The following is a 16,484-nucleotide window of genomic DNA, read 5'->3' as shown; positions in this document are numbered from 1 at the left end:
GCAAGAAATCCAATTATTGCCATGTGAGTCCAACTCGGATTCGAACCCAGGATATATGAACACGTAATGACATGTTAATCGCCGGGCTACCGCTGGCTAATATTTTGGAAAACTTTCAAACATAAAAAATGTGTACTTACTGCAAGCGTCGCTTTCCTGGGGTACATCCACGTCAGCAATGGAGCGCCCTCAAGCGACCAATAGCTGATGACCTTCCTGTGTCCGTTGTTACGTGCCTCTTCGGTTTGTTTGTCCATAGCTCAGGTTGCCAGGGAGATGACCAGCAAAACAAGTAGTATATACGACTGTCAGCCACAACCTGAACTCTATATAATATCGATTGTACCCATTCAAATATCACTGCAGATCGATTTCTCTATTTCTGTAGGGCCTAAATGACCAATACTTCTTCTACATTGAACAAGGATAATTCAAGTTGAACAACGTTCTGATCGAGAAGTGATCTTTCAAAATTATTTTATGTCTATGCAAGAAATGTATGTTTGTTTTTGAAAAAGTTACAAAGCCACCATAACGAGTAACTGGACACGAACTGGACGGGAGGGTTTAGATTTTCGGTAGGGACAGTCGGACTTCTACACGTACATATGCCATCATGTTCATCCGGAGCGGATATGAAGCCCTTACGTCCTCCTATCCAGCATGCAGGGGAGCTCTTTTTCATAGGGCTAAAGCCTGGTGAAGCCTATAACTGAACACTCACTCCATTCAATATTGAGGCAAGGGGTACGTGGGACATGGGGATAACCCTCCACGCATTCGTACGCGTATCTTACCTCGGCGCTAAGAGGAGGTGCCTCTGTAGAGTTATGCGTATTTGAAGCAATAAAATTACTATCTAAAATGAAATAATAGCTGCATGACACAAGTAGAGGGCTTTTTCGGACACGATAATGAATCTTCGGGTTTCATAAAACGCAGGGAGGTGTGCAGACAAATTTAGGTCAGAACTGACTACCTTCAACTGATACAATGAATTCTAAATACATTGTATTGCTCGGAGATTATTCAGCACTATAATTCTATAATTTTAATATGGTAATTAAAATTTGTGTTCTTAGTAGGCACATATCTTCACACAAAATAGATAGTAAAGGGATATTTTATTTAAATATGGTCAATCACGTATTATCAGATTTCAGGTAGGCTTAAAAATACCTTTGTTTTTGGAAGTAAGTACAAGTACGTAACGACTGCACTAGTTACTACAGAATTCCAGCCTTTTCAATACAGATAATGTTTACTATTATTATTCAGTGTACACAGTTCTGGTATAAACACATCATGCGTTTGCATGTACAGATTTTGTTTCTATGCAGTCTCGATGCCTCAGTCGGTATAGTGGCTAGACCGTGGACTGGACAACCGCGGAGTCGTGGTTCCATTCTCGGCAGAGGAAGATGATATTTCTTTCTCCACTGCTTCCAAACCGGTTATACGTCTCGCCCATCCTCTTGTCCAATAGGCACTCGGGGATTTCTCCCGAGGGATAGAGGCTGGAACGTGAAGCTAACTACTCACTTCCAGCTAGTACCGAGGATACGAATGCGTGGAGCTATAACTCCACTCCCTTGTATGCCTTCACGGCGTGGTGCTTAAGCAGTGACAAGTTTGCCTCCATCGTTTTACCTTTGCATGCATGAAGGGCGCATATATTGGTCTCACATTCACCAGTGATATCAATGCATATAATTCTCTGTTTGTTTCTTTCTCGCTTAAGAATACCGTAGCTAATCTCGTGTTTTCTGAAAGAATCTTTGTTTGTTTGTTGTGAATGGATATGACCGGGTGCATATACTGATTTCGTACTATCACATGTCCGGAGTTTCGTGACTAATAATGACGGGCTCTGGATTGGAGGACTGAATTTATTGACGCCCTGTTTTACATCCACACTTGATTACAATCAATTACGAGAGCGTAAAATTAATGACTGCTTGAGACCCGCTCCATTCTGCTGGACTATGACTTGTCTTCTACTGTGAATGATTTGGTTCTGATTTACGAATAAATTACGAATGCCGAATGAATGAATCAATTACGTGTCTCCCTTTTATAACTTCGGGGAGGACCGAATGATAAGCAAATTATTCTCTTATGCGATGTGATATGGCAAATCATTACAGCCGTTTGAAAGGAACGTTCTGCCTCCAGCGCCATAGTGAAATCATTCTTCTAGTCACCTGCGTGAGAACTTCATATCATGGAGACGAGCTCCAAGGAGCAACCGAGTAAGTTGGCTTATAGGCCGCGCCGTAGCTCAAGCGGTTAGTCGCTGGCTTCCCACCGCGGCGGCCCGTGTTCGATCCCGGATCTGGTCAAGTGGGATTTGTGGTGGACAAAGTGGCGCTGGGGCAGGTTTTCTCCAAGTACTTCGGTTTCCCCTGCCACTCTTCATTCCACCAAATTCTCCATCATCATAATCACCCGGGGCAGCCTACAATAGGCCAATCAGTAGTCGCCGTGCTGAGTGGACCCAGTTGGACTCCACGCTCCACTAAGCGAATTAAAAAAAAAAAGTTGGCTCATGCTGTAACGATTTTCGGGGGTAATAGGTTCGAATCTCGGACGAGGTACCGACTATCCTGACCAAGGATTTGTGTTAATTTCCTCCGGTCTTTTTAGACAAATTTATGGATAGTACCTCAAACCTGGCCGCAATGTCTTCCTTCCACAACCTTTAAAACAAAAGGCCTTTGTAATTCATTTTTCATTAAAAATCGCCTTATCATTCGAAGCTATATACTCGTAATCTAAGATACTAGCAGCGTCCTTGAATTCACGGAGCACAGCCTTTCTTGACAAGCTGATGGTCGCTGTTAGTCGTATTCCTCTTTTATGGAACTAAAAGCCCGCCACAAGAGCCCATCAAGGGACTCAAACCTAAACTAGATAAATCCGGTCCACAACCACACCATATATTTTTAACATTAATTTCAATGTAATTTGATTATTTAACTTCATGCGTGAAATTTATTCATGACGTGTTAGAAACAAGCACAGCCACTAGTATATATATATAACATGCGTCTTCTACGCACCAATAGCGCACGAACTACACGTACTTGAAGATTTATATGCGCATCAGCAGCAGTGGTCAAGTACACGTCGATAAAAATGCAAGTGGAAACGTAAAACAACTGTTAACATCAAATGAAAGTACAAATACTAACGCAGTGCTCAACATTGTCGAGCGCAAAAGAACTATAAGACGATTTGCCATAATAATATTACGTTTCTAACTGCAACAAAATCGATACCAAGCCTTCTAGATTTTTTTTGTAAATTTTCACAAACTGAATATTGCAACAGTAGCTTAGATACAATACAGTTCACCCCGTAATAAAGTAAAGGTAAAATTGTCCCTATGCTTGACTAATTAAGCACTATGCCATGAAGGAGTATGGGGGAGTGGATGTATAGCTCCATATTTTCTTGACCTCGGCACTAGTTGGAGGTGAGTGGTCAGCTCCATGCCCCGACCTCTTTACCCCCGGGGAAAGAGCCCCCGGTACCCATTGAATAGGAGGTTGGATGAACCCCAGAACCGGTCTGGAAGACATGGAGAAGTGAAAATTCTTAACACCATCGGGACTGGAACTCCGACCCCTCGGTCGTCCAGTCAGTATCCAGTCGCTATACCGACTGCGATATCCCCGTAATGCTATCCGATAAATTAACTGGAACAGCTTTACAAATAAATTCAAACAATAAGAACGTTGGCTAGAGGATCGAAAAAGACAAAGCGAGCAGGATTTCTCTTGTCTGTTTCGATCACTCCGCTACCTGTTCGGTCCCGTACATTTAGAAATTGGAAATTTTAGCGTTAGACTGTGCAATCAGGAAGAGTAGTTAGTATAAGAGCCGGGAAGAATTACCTGACGCTTAATGTAAAACTTTGAGATAGCGGAAGACATATCGATTAATCGCCCGTTGTGGAAAAGAAGCGCTTATTCGCGATACTTAGAGCGCTTAGAGCAGTAGTTGGGCGTTTGATTATGCAGGATTCGAGGTTCTCACAGCAGTGGTTATAAAAACTTCAATCTTCTGGGATACAACACCATGTAGTCCATTGAATGTTAATCTGCAAGGAGGATAGAAAACACAAATTAGTGTAAAGGGAGAATATTTTGAAAAGGAAAGATCTGGCGATCATGGTATGTACATTATTTTTTTTTGTAAAAAGAAAGAAAAGTCCAGGTCAACCTTGAAGCGCCCTCACATTATAATTTCTTTCCATACTCAACTATTTCTCGCGACTTTAAAGTATTAATTATAAAATCAAAAACAAATATTTATAAACTGTGCTAGTGAATATCCAAAATAAATAATTCCTCTCCATAACATCTTTACAATGAAGCCAGTCTGGTTACATGCACCTGTAAGAATGACATTCCCTACCTTGCATGCATTCCTCACACAAGACTTTTTCCATTGCTCCATTGCTGTAATGGTGTATTAGCTCCCCACATTCCTGTTTTCATACCAGTAATTTTTAAAATGTTCACTCGCCTTCCAAATCCTTCTAGAAAACTCTCTCAGCTCCCCATTTTTATTTAAAATAGCAAAATAGGACAACACATTGAAGTCCAAAGTGTCATTGTATTAATATGCAATCATTTAGATATACTTTGATAGTGCTAGAAATTTGCAGCCTGTTTCAATATAGACAGCATGTCAACATTTCTTGTAAATCTTTTATATTTTATGATTTATGTTAATATAAAGAAACTACGTATATACACAGGATTTAACTGCCAGGTGAGGACAAACTTTGAGTATGTGTTCCACACATGAAAGCAAGAAAATGTGTCCGGGGCCACACCATAGCTCAAGCGGTTAGTCGCTGGCTTCCCAACGTGGTGGCCCGGGTTTGGTCAAATGGGATTTGTGGTGGACAAAGTGGCGCTGGGGCAGGTTTTCTCCGAGTACTTCGGTTTCCCCTGCCAATCTTCATTCCACCAAATTCTCCATCATCATAATCACCCGGGGCAGGCTACAATAGGCCAATCAATGGCTGCCGTGCCGAGTGGACCCAGTTGGACTCCACCCCCCACTAAGCGAATTTTAACATGTGTCCGGACAAATTTAGTTTCTGAGTTACAGCTGATTTTCCACTGTGAGAGAACTTTAGTCAGTGTTTTGTTCAATGAAGTGCTGAACATTTTTTTTTAGTTTCATCAGTGCTCTTTACAGATGAGGCATGTTTCAGTAGAGACAGCATCAATATTCTCAACCAACACCAGTGGGCAGAGGAGAATCCTCACTGTGTAATCCACTCTAGGCACTAGCAGGAGTTCAACATTAATGTATGGGCAGAGATTGAGAGTTTGGTATGCCCACATGTCTTGCCACATCAGCTTATATGCAACCACTACCAAGAATTCCTCTTACACTATCTGCCAAAGCTACTGGAAGATGTACAACTGGCAGTCAGAGCTTCAATGTGGTACATGCATGATGGTGCTCCCACACATTTTAGCCGTGCTGTGCAAGATGTTCTCAAGGACACATATCATGATTGACGAACAGGTAGAGGAGAACTTACTACATGGCCTCCACACTCACCAGATTTGAGTCCTCTGGATTCTTATCTGTGGGGACATCTGAAGTCCTTGTGTATGCAGCTCCTATTGACCACACAGAGGCACTTCACCGTCACATTGTGGATGTCTGTCAGACTATCTGCAACTACCCCAGTATCTTTGAACAGCAGCAGCAGTTCATGATGAGACATGTCCAGCCATGCACTGAATCTCATGGACATTTGGAGCACTTATTACAAATGTACTCTTTCAGCTATAGCTCATAAATTAAATGTTTCTGGACACATCTTGATGTGAACAATGTTCCTTGTTTTGGTATGTGGAACTCGTGTACAAAGTTTGTGCGCACCTTTCAGTTACGCCCTGTATATTGATAAATACTGTAATTCACATAGTAAGATATTTGTACCTTCTTGCATGAAAGCTACTTGTATAAAAGCTAATAAAAAATTGTTAGTATGATCTTGTAAACACTCAAAGGTGATGGGGCATTAGGCCAAAACACATTTTCTTTACATAACTTACATGAGAAGTGTAAGGTTCTTTCATCCTGGCTCATGGAAGTTACAGATGTGAGCTCTGATCCGCTTAACTGCTTTTTTTGGTCTGATCACTGGTTAAAGTGTATGAACATCCTGTTGCCAAGTTGGGATTAACTTTTGCTAGAACTGCTGTTTGAGGAAGCCATTAAATATCTTGTATAGTGGGATATATATATGATATGGTCGGTCCATGATAATGGAAAAACTTACTTTCATGTAATTTGATTCTTCACTGGTAGATAGTACATATCCTAACAATCAGAAGTCAAAATACATACATGTCACGAATCCTATGATGTCTTTCAATTCAATCATGTCTTTAAAACACCAGTCATACAGTTTTCTGTTTGGAAGCAGAACAAATTTTTGTGTTCAGTATGCCTTCCTTTAGTGACATATGCTTGGAGTTGCCAAGTTCTACACAGAGTTTCAATTGCTACAAATCGGTTGGATACCAGGCTCTTCCCTTCCTTTCTTTGTATTCACTTTCTACCACAAAATAAAAATTGAGATTGTGTATAATGGATTTGGCTGATTCAAACAGCTAGTGACATGTCATTATTTGGTAGCCACACGGTTGTTGGGAACTGGTTTTTGCTGCAAGCTTTGTTAGTGTCATCAACACCATCACAAGTATTTATCCTATGGAATGTTACAAAGAAGTGCCTGTCTGCTGGCTCTCTGAAGTATTCATTATGGCATGTAATATTTAATACATTTCTTTATTTTTGTATTGGGTATGCAGACCAATCGGAGAAGTAAACATCTTTTTTGTTTCACAGTGATTCAAATGTTTTTTCAGTAAGCTTCAACAGGTGCTGCTGGAAGGTACATACAAAAATGGAAGCATGCTTCTCACAATGTCATATAATTACTAGATTCTCAGGCTGTGTTGAAAGCATCCAAATTCTTGAAATAAATTACAAATTGGGGGATGGTGGCTTGTGTATTGTTCCAGTGGACCCCTTCTGCAGCGATCTTGCAAAATAAATGAATAATTTTCACCAAAGTCACACAAAACAATAGATTCACTTGATTGTAGACTACATTCCAGTTCTTGGAGGAACATAGCTTGTTGGGTTGCAATGAATAAATGAAGTAGAAGTAACAGTTTTTCAACCAATGATTCAAGGAATTCTTCAGTTTATTTTACAGTGCTTACTAATTTGCACCTGTTAAAAGCTACTGTCTGAAAGTGATGTCTTCAATTGTGTTATCGGTGAATATATCTTCTAATTTCAGCCATCATTTCTGATCACTCAGCCATTATTGCAGTCCTCTGCCACCATTCGCTCCTTTCATTCATGTGCACAGCTGCTCGTCAGAGATGAAAACAGCTCTGCTTTCCAGGAGCAGGACCAATGTATAGCTTAGAATAGATTTAAAACAGGATTAGGCGCTAATTCAGGATCGGAGACAGTTAACGTAGTAGTTCTGTGGAAATTCCTTAACTGAATTGTGTCACATGAACTTTATACAGCACTTGGGTGCACTTAACTCCATCTTTTTACCACAGCCATCAGACCCAACCTGTTCATGTCACTGCCCAGCTGCAATGTCTACCCTCATGTAGTTCCATTCCCAGAAACTTGCATTCCTTTCTCTTAAAGGACATTATATCCATGTCTTTTGTTCCATTCTTTGGGCTCAGCATATAACAAGCTAGATTTCAACAGTCAGGCAATCATTTGCATCCAGCTACTCCTGATTATTAAATACTTATAACTGTGTGGATAAGCATAAGATTACATATGTTCTAAATCAGTAGGTCCTGTACATTTACTGCAGTGACAGAAACACAAATTGCCTGAGGTGCATTTGAAAACCACAGACAGTGCTTGTATGGATCCATCCCACACTTACAGCACAATGCGCAAGTGAGAATGAACATGCAGAATTCATAAATACATAGAATGTAGTTTTAACCTCAGAGGTTTAATTCATACTTGAGTAGAAAACGTAACAACTACTACTTCTGTTATGTTTTCATCAATCAGTCAACATTGACAATTTCTGTTACAAGCAAAAAAAAAAAAAAAATCTTGAAGTTTGCTTCAGTAAGATTCCACCAGTATAATAATAATAATTAAACCAAACTGACAATGATGAATACACATCAATGTCTGGAACAGGAGTGATCCAGTGAAGGTCACTGGTTTGAAACAGGTCTTTAACAAAAAACTCCATACGAAAACATCAGCCCCCTTTACGGTATGGAGCACACATTAAGATGTAGGTCTGCTCTGTCCATCATCACCAATCACCAACTTCTGACATGAAATCAAAACCCATCCTATGGGTATCCCCATTTCTGAAGTACATTCCTTCATGTCTGCTAGGCATGTGGGGGCCACAATTGCACAAAAATATCTTAACTAGAGGAATCATAAACTGGAACAGTGTTTCATGAATACAAGTTCTGCACAAGTTTCAGCTCATTCTAATACTTCTAAAATCGTACAGTGGAGTTGCATCATGCCCATATTTAATTTGCATAACTTTAACCATATGCACTCGCCACAAAAAGAAAAATTTGCCCTCCATCTCCTGGATCAACATCAAGCCCTGACTGCACCCAGGTTTACTGTTTTCCTCTTTTTATTCTCTCATTTGCTCTATTTTTATGTAATTAAAAATAAAATGTCTCCACATTTTACATATATGTATTTTTCATTATATACATGGCATATCACAGGATATATACTAAAAACATTTACTTTATGGGCAAATCAAGAGATTTTCTAGGCAATTCTGACAATTAATATTAGAGTCAATTTTACCGACCACACAACATATTTTTATTATTATTACACTACATGTTTCGACCTCAAGAGGTCATCCTCAGGTGTACGAACACAGCTGTATAATTACACGCAATCACATTCGTCTTCTCACTACACATGTAGTGTAATAACAATAAAAATATGTTGTTGTGTGGTTGGTAAAATTGACTCTAATATTAATTAAATACACAACAGGATGCAAGAAACAATTAAAATTCTGACAATACACAATTTTGGGTTTATGTACCATCTTTAAAATGTAACCCCCATGTAACATGCAATTCCAAAGATAAATAAGGGCACTGAAGCTGGTGTGTACTGCTATGGCACAAGGCGGAAACTTAGTTTCAGCCTTGGGCAGTACGCAGCAGTATTCCAGGCAGAAGTATATACCATTAAGGCATAAATTATGGAGAATTTAGATAGGAACTATAGAAATAGGAATATCTACATTCTATCTGACAACCAGGCTGCACTTAAAGCACTTGACAAACACCAGATCAACTCAAAATTGGCCTGGGATTGCCACCAAACCCTCATGGAACCGGCCAAACATAACAGGGTACAACTGATACGGGTGCCAGGGCATGATTGTATTGTTGGAAACGAAACAGCAGATCAATTGGTTAAGACTGGACCTGAACCAGCCTGTGGCATCTCTATAGCAGTTGCCAGAAAGGCAATCAGGGACTGGACAAATATGAATCACAAGATATACTGGGGATCCTTGACTGGACTCAGGCAAGCAAAGGGACTCATATGAGGACCTTCAGCTAAAAGAGCAAAGGAACTGTTGAAGTTAAACAGGAACCAGCTATGATGGATGGTGGGACTACTTACAGGACACTGTCACCTTAAAGGACACTTCTTCAAACTGGGACTAAGTGATAGTCCTACTTGTGACAGATGTCAAGAAGAAAATGAAACAGCCGCACATATCCTGTGTGAATGTGAGGCCTTAGCTTATTTATGATTATGTCACTTGAGTCAATACTTTATGGAACCAAGTGACTATTTCGATGCCCCCATGTACAAAATCTTACGCTTCATTTGAAGCGCAGGATTGCTGAGGGGATAAGAAAAAGGGGAAGCACAACAGATCACTGTAGGTCGCGGTGCAAGGGCTGAGAAGGCCAACCCCTTATACATTCATTCATTAAGATGTGACTCCAGTGTATACTTATGGTGACAACAGCTACTGAATAATAAAGTTAATATCCAATAATTCTTTCTGAACCTACCATTAGGTAACATATATTTATTCAAGGACTGAATCTTTAATATCTACATAAGTGGATGATATCAGTCATGTGTGACATTAATGATTCAACCAGTAACACAGCAAATAAAAACTATTACAATCCTTGTTCATGCACAATCATAAACTTTAAGTAACATTAACAATTTAAATCGGTCTTTGTTGATCCAGATGCTTCCTCTTCAGAACCATTCACTCGCTGAGTCAGGCTACGTGCTATATAATTCCAGTACTCCCTCCGTATTGTGTCATATTCATTTGCCAGCATATCACACAACTGAAATTAAAATACAGCTGAAAACATGCAGAGAGTGCAAAATTATTAGTGCTAAGCTATACATATTGGAACAAACTGTATTTATTTGACTGCTGTTACGCATGTTTTTATTCAGAACAGAAAGAATTGTCTTATATGCATAAAAGAACAAAAATGCATACATTTGATTTGGTGATATCTAGGAAAATGACCATCTGGCAGCTGTGACATAAAAGATAAATTGTAAAATGTTCATCCAAACATTATATTATCAATATGAGAAGCACTGATCATTTACAAATTTAAATAATATTTTAATAATTAAGAGTACGAATTTGTTCCAGTATCCTGTCATTAATGAAGATCTTGTTTCTAACTGACTCTGTTCCTTCAAAATCCATACTTTTAGATTAGTATTCATCTCAAATGAAAATACTGCAGTTCTGTTAATGGAACTATACAATGAATACTGTGGTTCTTCAGATTTGGCCAGAAGGATCTGAGAATCTGCAAACAGCACAGTATCATCATTGAGATTCTTGCTAATTCAGATGTTACCATGACCGGTCAATCTTCATTTCTGTATTATTTTGTTTATTTGTATATTTGTGGTACTGTTATTATAATTATACAACATAAAAAACCTACAAATGCGAGTTTCACCAGCAAAGCATTCTGTGGATATAAAACAGATTATTATGAAGACAAAGAAAACGTTTCTTTTGTGCTTGAGAACTGTATGTAGGAATTCTACATATGTAACTGATAAAATTATTCTCCTTTCAGATTTTCCTCTGGGCAGTCATTTTTACCGTGAGGTAAATACTAACCATCTTACTGTTAAATCTAGTGCTGAAGGCTGTTTAAAAAAAAAACAGAATAACTCTCACAAAGAATGATACTTCATGTTGCATGACATTTACCTGTACAGCCTGATGAAGACTGTCAGCTTTGTCTCCATCAGCTCTCTCTATGTTCTCCTCGCAAATGTCTACTAGGAATGCTAGAAGGAGTGGTGAACGGTTTCCAGAGGAGTATAATTCTTCACAAACTTTCCTCACATTCTGAACCTGGCTGAGACCACCGCTATGATGTAAAAGTACTCTACAGAAGAAATATATTCAAAACATACATAAAACTACCAAGCAAGACAGCTCAGGGCTGATTCACCTAATATATTCTTAAGTACTGATTTTAATCTCTGTCCAGGCACTGGCTAACCTGAATGAGGTTTATCACAGTTTCCTCAATCATTTCAAGGAAATGTCTGCACATAACTTCAAGCAGGTCACACTCGGTTCTTGAGATATCTTTACTACCAAGTAACAACATTACCTTATGCTTTGCATTGTTATAGCTCGGTTAGTAATGAGAAGTCTGTGGGGGTGGGAGACTAAGGAATCAGGGTTTGTTTTCCAGCAGTGGCAAGAGACTTTTCTTTTCTCCACAGCTTCCAGACAGCTTTGGGACCTACCCAGATTTCAACCCAATGGATACCAAGTATTTTTTTCCCAAGGCAAGTGATGAAGCCAAGAAGCTGACCACACACCTCCATCTAGTTCTAGCATGTGTGGAGCTATGCCTCCAGTCTTCCACATATCCTCAAGGCATGACATTTAATGAAATGACAACTCCACGTTTTCGTTACCACTTGCATCATAACCTATCAGTGATTAGTACCATGATGTTCTGGAAAGAAGTGACTTTCATTTTCCTTCCAATGCTTCGCCTACAGATGGTCCCAAAAATGTATACACACTTTATTAACTTATATTTTAACAACTAAAGTAGGCAAACATTAACCAGTATTATGTTGGTTACCTTAAAATCACAAATAATCTATCATCTGGGCCACTTATGACTTACATACAAAGGGATTCAGTCTCACACTACTCCAAAAATAAAAATGTATTACAATTAACTCTGCTCATTAAGGGCTCCAAGTATTATTTTCCTCACCCTCTAAGGTAATTCCATGCACTTTCATTATTGGTGACTTTCTTGATTTTTTCTAGAGTGAAAGCCAGCTCTTGCTCTACCACATCTGGTTTGAAACCTGTTGTGTTGTTGATGACAAAGTAACGCTGGTTCCATGCAGAGTTGTTGCGAATGTCATCCTCCAGCAAATGATCCACATATTGCAATTCATTCTCAAATAATCTGCAAACACATAATAACTTAGAAGGGTACAAAACACATATAATGTGTGCAAGGCAGCTGATCAAACCCAGAGCAGTCTGAAGAGGTCAGTGGAAGTGTCTTGAAAATGTCTGTCTTCAAAGTCTACATATCCCCACACTCTTTCTCTTGTTCACTCTGTGAACCGTTTTTTTTGTTCAATTCATCTAATGTATTTAAAAATGTAACTTTTCTGTTTCCAACTAAAGACCTAATAGTGAAAACACAAGGGTTTATGAAATGTACTGCAGAATAGTTTTGGGATACAATCTGAAACTTCATTCCAAATATCTATTTCCTCAAGTACAAGAACAAACTTTAATTTCTTAACTTGAGCATTATTCCTTCTTTACAGTTTTAGTTAATGTAAATCGTGGCACTGACAAGGAGAACAATATCCTAGGCAAAGACTTGGTACTTCGCTTGTAGAATATGTATATATTCCTGTCCTGCACCAATTGTATCCACTCCATACCTTCATATTCCATTTCTCTAATACACATTTCCACTGTTGCCCACTGTCTATGCTTAAGTCTTCCAAATGGTCTCATCATTCATTCATTCACATTCCTGTTGCTCCCTCTGGAGCACAGGGCATCCGTGAAATGTTTCGCTTCAGTTTCTTAATCTTATAGACAGTTGGTAGAACTTCTGGGATGGGGGATAACCCATTGCAAGGCCACTACCTACACAGGAGAACACACATCCATGCCTTGAGCGGGATTCAAATTCACGACTCCAGTATTTCGAGCGAGCAAAGACAAGTTCATGTCTTAGACTGTATGATCACTGACTGGCTTCTCATCACTAGGGGTTCCCTAACAGACATTTTGTAAGCATTTCACTTTCATACCTATCGCTTCGTCCTCATTCAATAACGTTAATAGTATCAGGTAAAGCATAAAAGTCATGAAGCACTTATGTAATTTTATTCTAACAGCTTTTGTAACACACAGTCATCAGTCTGCTGATAGAGCAAAACCTCCTAGCATACTTTCATATCTCACATACAATAGATGTGACCTCATTCTACCTTCTTGTTCATATGAACAATTTGCATCTTTCTGATACGTTTGCAAGAATTTATATTATTCATGTTTCACATTGCTTATAATATTACTATGTCATTGTTTATTCCTAATATTTACATAGCAAAGTGTGTATGTTTTAATATAGAAATGCCTAGTATTTAAGCATTACTTACAAATGATTATTTATATGAATTAATATTATCAAAGTTTTATTGTTACACTTATAACTTCAGAGACACAAATAAAAGTTATATTGTTAAAATTTGTTTTTACAACAGCCACTGATTTTAAGGACATATAAAATATGAATCAGTGTGCTGACGACATATTTTTACAACAAGCTTAACTTACTTGAAAGTACGAATGACCCACTGTCTATGCTGCCAAGCATGATAATTTTTGGAATCTTGTGAAAGGACTGTTTTGGTGAAACTCAGTTCATATGATGGATCTTGTAACCATTCAACAATTACTCGCCGATGGTGCCTAAGAACAGAAGACTGTGTAAGCAAATTGACATTGCACATTGTTTCACACCTTAAGACACCTACAGTTACATTTTCATTCTAGATTACACGTGTTCTGAAAACACAAGATTGATTTTAACCTGTATTATAAATCTGTTTTGTGGCAAGTGGAAAAATAATTGTTTCAGGGATATATAAAGTGTGGCAAAATTAAACAGATATAAAACACAAACAACGATGCTCAGAATAACAGAATTTGCTCTTCTTAGGACCTCATTTTCTGCTGGTTTGTACCATTTGTCACTTGCCTGAATGCACGTGATGCTTATATTTGCCCCTTACAGTGGATGATCAGACATCTCTAAATGGGCAACACCATACAAATCTGAATGGCTAATAGCTTAAGTAACAGGAGATTTGAATCCCATTCTAACACTCTGTCATGTTGCTTCTTTATTCATAAAGGAAAACAGATTTTTTGGTTTCTTTCATTAGTGTAGTTGATTGAGGCACTATATTATAAGCTGGAAGGTTGTGGGTTTGATTCCCAATGTGGTCAATGAATTTTTTCAATTTTCCTAATCCTAATGACATTACAGTCATCTGTAAGCCAAAAGTCTAGAAAATGTGGGAGCCTCGATCTCTCACACCCCTATGGGCCTTCACAGCCTGCTACAGGACAGTTTTACCTTTTTTAACCTTTAAATGCCAGGCTTTTGAAATGGTGGTAAGCTTGAGCTGGCCGGAGTCTATTTAAATGCATGCTGCCACTCTGCATTTAAATGTCCGTTCCTGTTAGGGCACTTAAACAATTTTAAGCATTGTGTGTATGCTGTGTCTAACACAATTTTTATGATAAATGGATGGAATTAACTTTGTTTGTATCAGCAAAGAACATAGTGTTGTATATTACAACGGAAGATTTGAAAAATTTTATACAAAGAAGTATACTCTATTTTCAATTTTTTCTTTTAACACATTGCGGACCGGACGGGCCATATGGCCCTCTACGTTCCCAAGCGTTGCGGACTGGGCGGGCGATATGGCCCTCTACGGTCACGTTATGTTACAAAACGCTATGTATCACTGTGTGGCTTCGTTGAATCGTAACTACTGCGTAGATGACCTCGGGAATGATTGCTGCCTTATCTAGTAACTCGACCAGAGTCATTTCCTGTCACAACCTAAACAAAATTGGCTTTGTTCTAATCCAAGCTTGCACGTATCAACCACGCAGCTACCAGTTCGACATGGCTCAGAGACGAAAGCAGTTGCGATCTCTCAGAGGACAGGAAATATTAGATATGTTCTCCGATGAGCTATCAGATTTGCCAACTGCAATCATCTTCTGATAGCGAGGCCATTATCAGTGACAGTGACGGGGGCCACAGGGCTGCCCAAAATGTGTCAAGTGAAAGTGAGAGCTCCGTTGAAAGTGCGAGTGTCGGAACAGCAATACCTACTTTCAAGGAAAGTACGTATTTGTGGTACAATTAGGGTGAACAGAGGCCTCCCTCCAGATCTGAAAGAGGAATGTAAACGCCTGAAACGTGGCGACACCGCATTCAGGAGGAAGGAGGACATTCTTCTTCGGTCCTGGAGGGATACTCGCGTTGTGAATATGATTTCCACTATTCACAATTCGAGCATGGTCGATGTTCAAAGATGACATGGGCAAGTAAAGAAGCCTCTTTGTATTTCCGAGTATAATATGTTCATGAAAGGAGTTGATAGGGCCTACCAGTTCTTGGCCTATTATTCCCTACCTAGGAAAACAATAAAATGGATGAAGAAAGTTGCACTGTGGCTTATAAACTGTGCAATTTTCAATTCATTTACGGTTTTCAAAAAGGTGAACAGAAATTCTACTTTGAAATACAAAGCATTTCTGTTGAAACTGGCAAAAGCTTGGGCTACTGATGTCACAGTGGCAGCAGTACCTGCGTCAGACACAGACGTAGTGCAGCTGGGGCCATCTGTTCGCGCCCACCGGAGGCCTCAAGTAGACCCCCCTGGCCGACTCTCGGGTGATATGCGGAAACATATTCTTGTGAAAACTGTGAAGAGTGAATATTGCAAGAAGAAACACCCTTCTAGGCAGTGCCGTGTGTGCGCAGAGCACAAGGAGAAGAGTAGAACTGCCTAAATGTGCAACTTCTGCGTAATGCTTCTTCACAAAGGGGAACGTTTATAAATCAGTTAGAGAATATTATACATTCACTTTATAACTTTAAAAATGAAATAATTATTTGTGGTGACATGAATGTTAATTATTTAGAAGAGTCTAGCAGGGTTAAACAATTAAATGCTCTTTTGAAAACCTTTAATTTAGACAATGTGGTAACTTTTCCTACCAGAATTAGCAGACATTCTAGTACTTCCATTGATACTGTGTTCGCTGA

The 16,484-nt window shown here is 39.1% G+C and overlaps 2 protein-coding genes across 3 annotated transcripts in view; both read right to left on the bottom strand.

The window, feature by feature from the left end:
* LOC111865670 (ionotropic receptor 25a) overlaps positions 1-194 on the bottom strand; it is a 36,260-nt gene extending 36,066 nt beyond the window's left edge. Inside the window, exon 1 of the mRNA XM_023853866.2 lies at positions 141-194. The gene's annotated coding sequence lies outside the window, so the exon portion shown is untranslated. The remainder of the gene's footprint in view (positions 1-140) is intronic.
* Positions 195-10,117: 9,923 nt separating this feature from the next.
* LOC111865671 (protein farnesyltransferase/geranylgeranyltransferase type-1 subunit alpha) overlaps positions 10,118-16,484 on the bottom strand; it is a 16,265-nt gene continuing 9,898 nt past the window's right edge. For both annotated transcript variants that reach the window (XM_023853867.2, XM_033751921.1), the window contains exons 4-7: positions 13,967-14,101; positions 12,366-12,566; positions 11,330-11,510; positions 10,118-10,427 (exon numbers count right to left, since the gene is read on the bottom strand). In XM_023853867.2, coding sequence (XP_023709635.1) covers positions 10,290-10,427; positions 11,330-11,510; positions 12,366-12,566; positions 13,967-14,101 — 655 coding nt within the window. In that variant the 3' untranslated portion in view covers positions 10,118-10,289. The remainder of the gene's footprint in view (positions 10,428-11,329; positions 11,511-12,365; positions 12,567-13,966; positions 14,102-16,484) is intronic.

The sequence above is a fragment of the Cryptotermes secundus genome, unplaced genomic scaffold (genome assembly GCF_002891405.2).
Source record: "Cryptotermes secundus unplaced genomic scaffold, Csec_1.0 scaffold19, whole genome shotgun sequence".
Taxonomy (NCBI): Eukaryota; Metazoa; Arthropoda; class Insecta; order Blattodea; family Kalotermitidae; genus Cryptotermes; species Cryptotermes secundus.
Note: the sequence above shows the minus strand (reverse complement) of the source record. Positions and strands in the feature narration are given on the sequence as shown.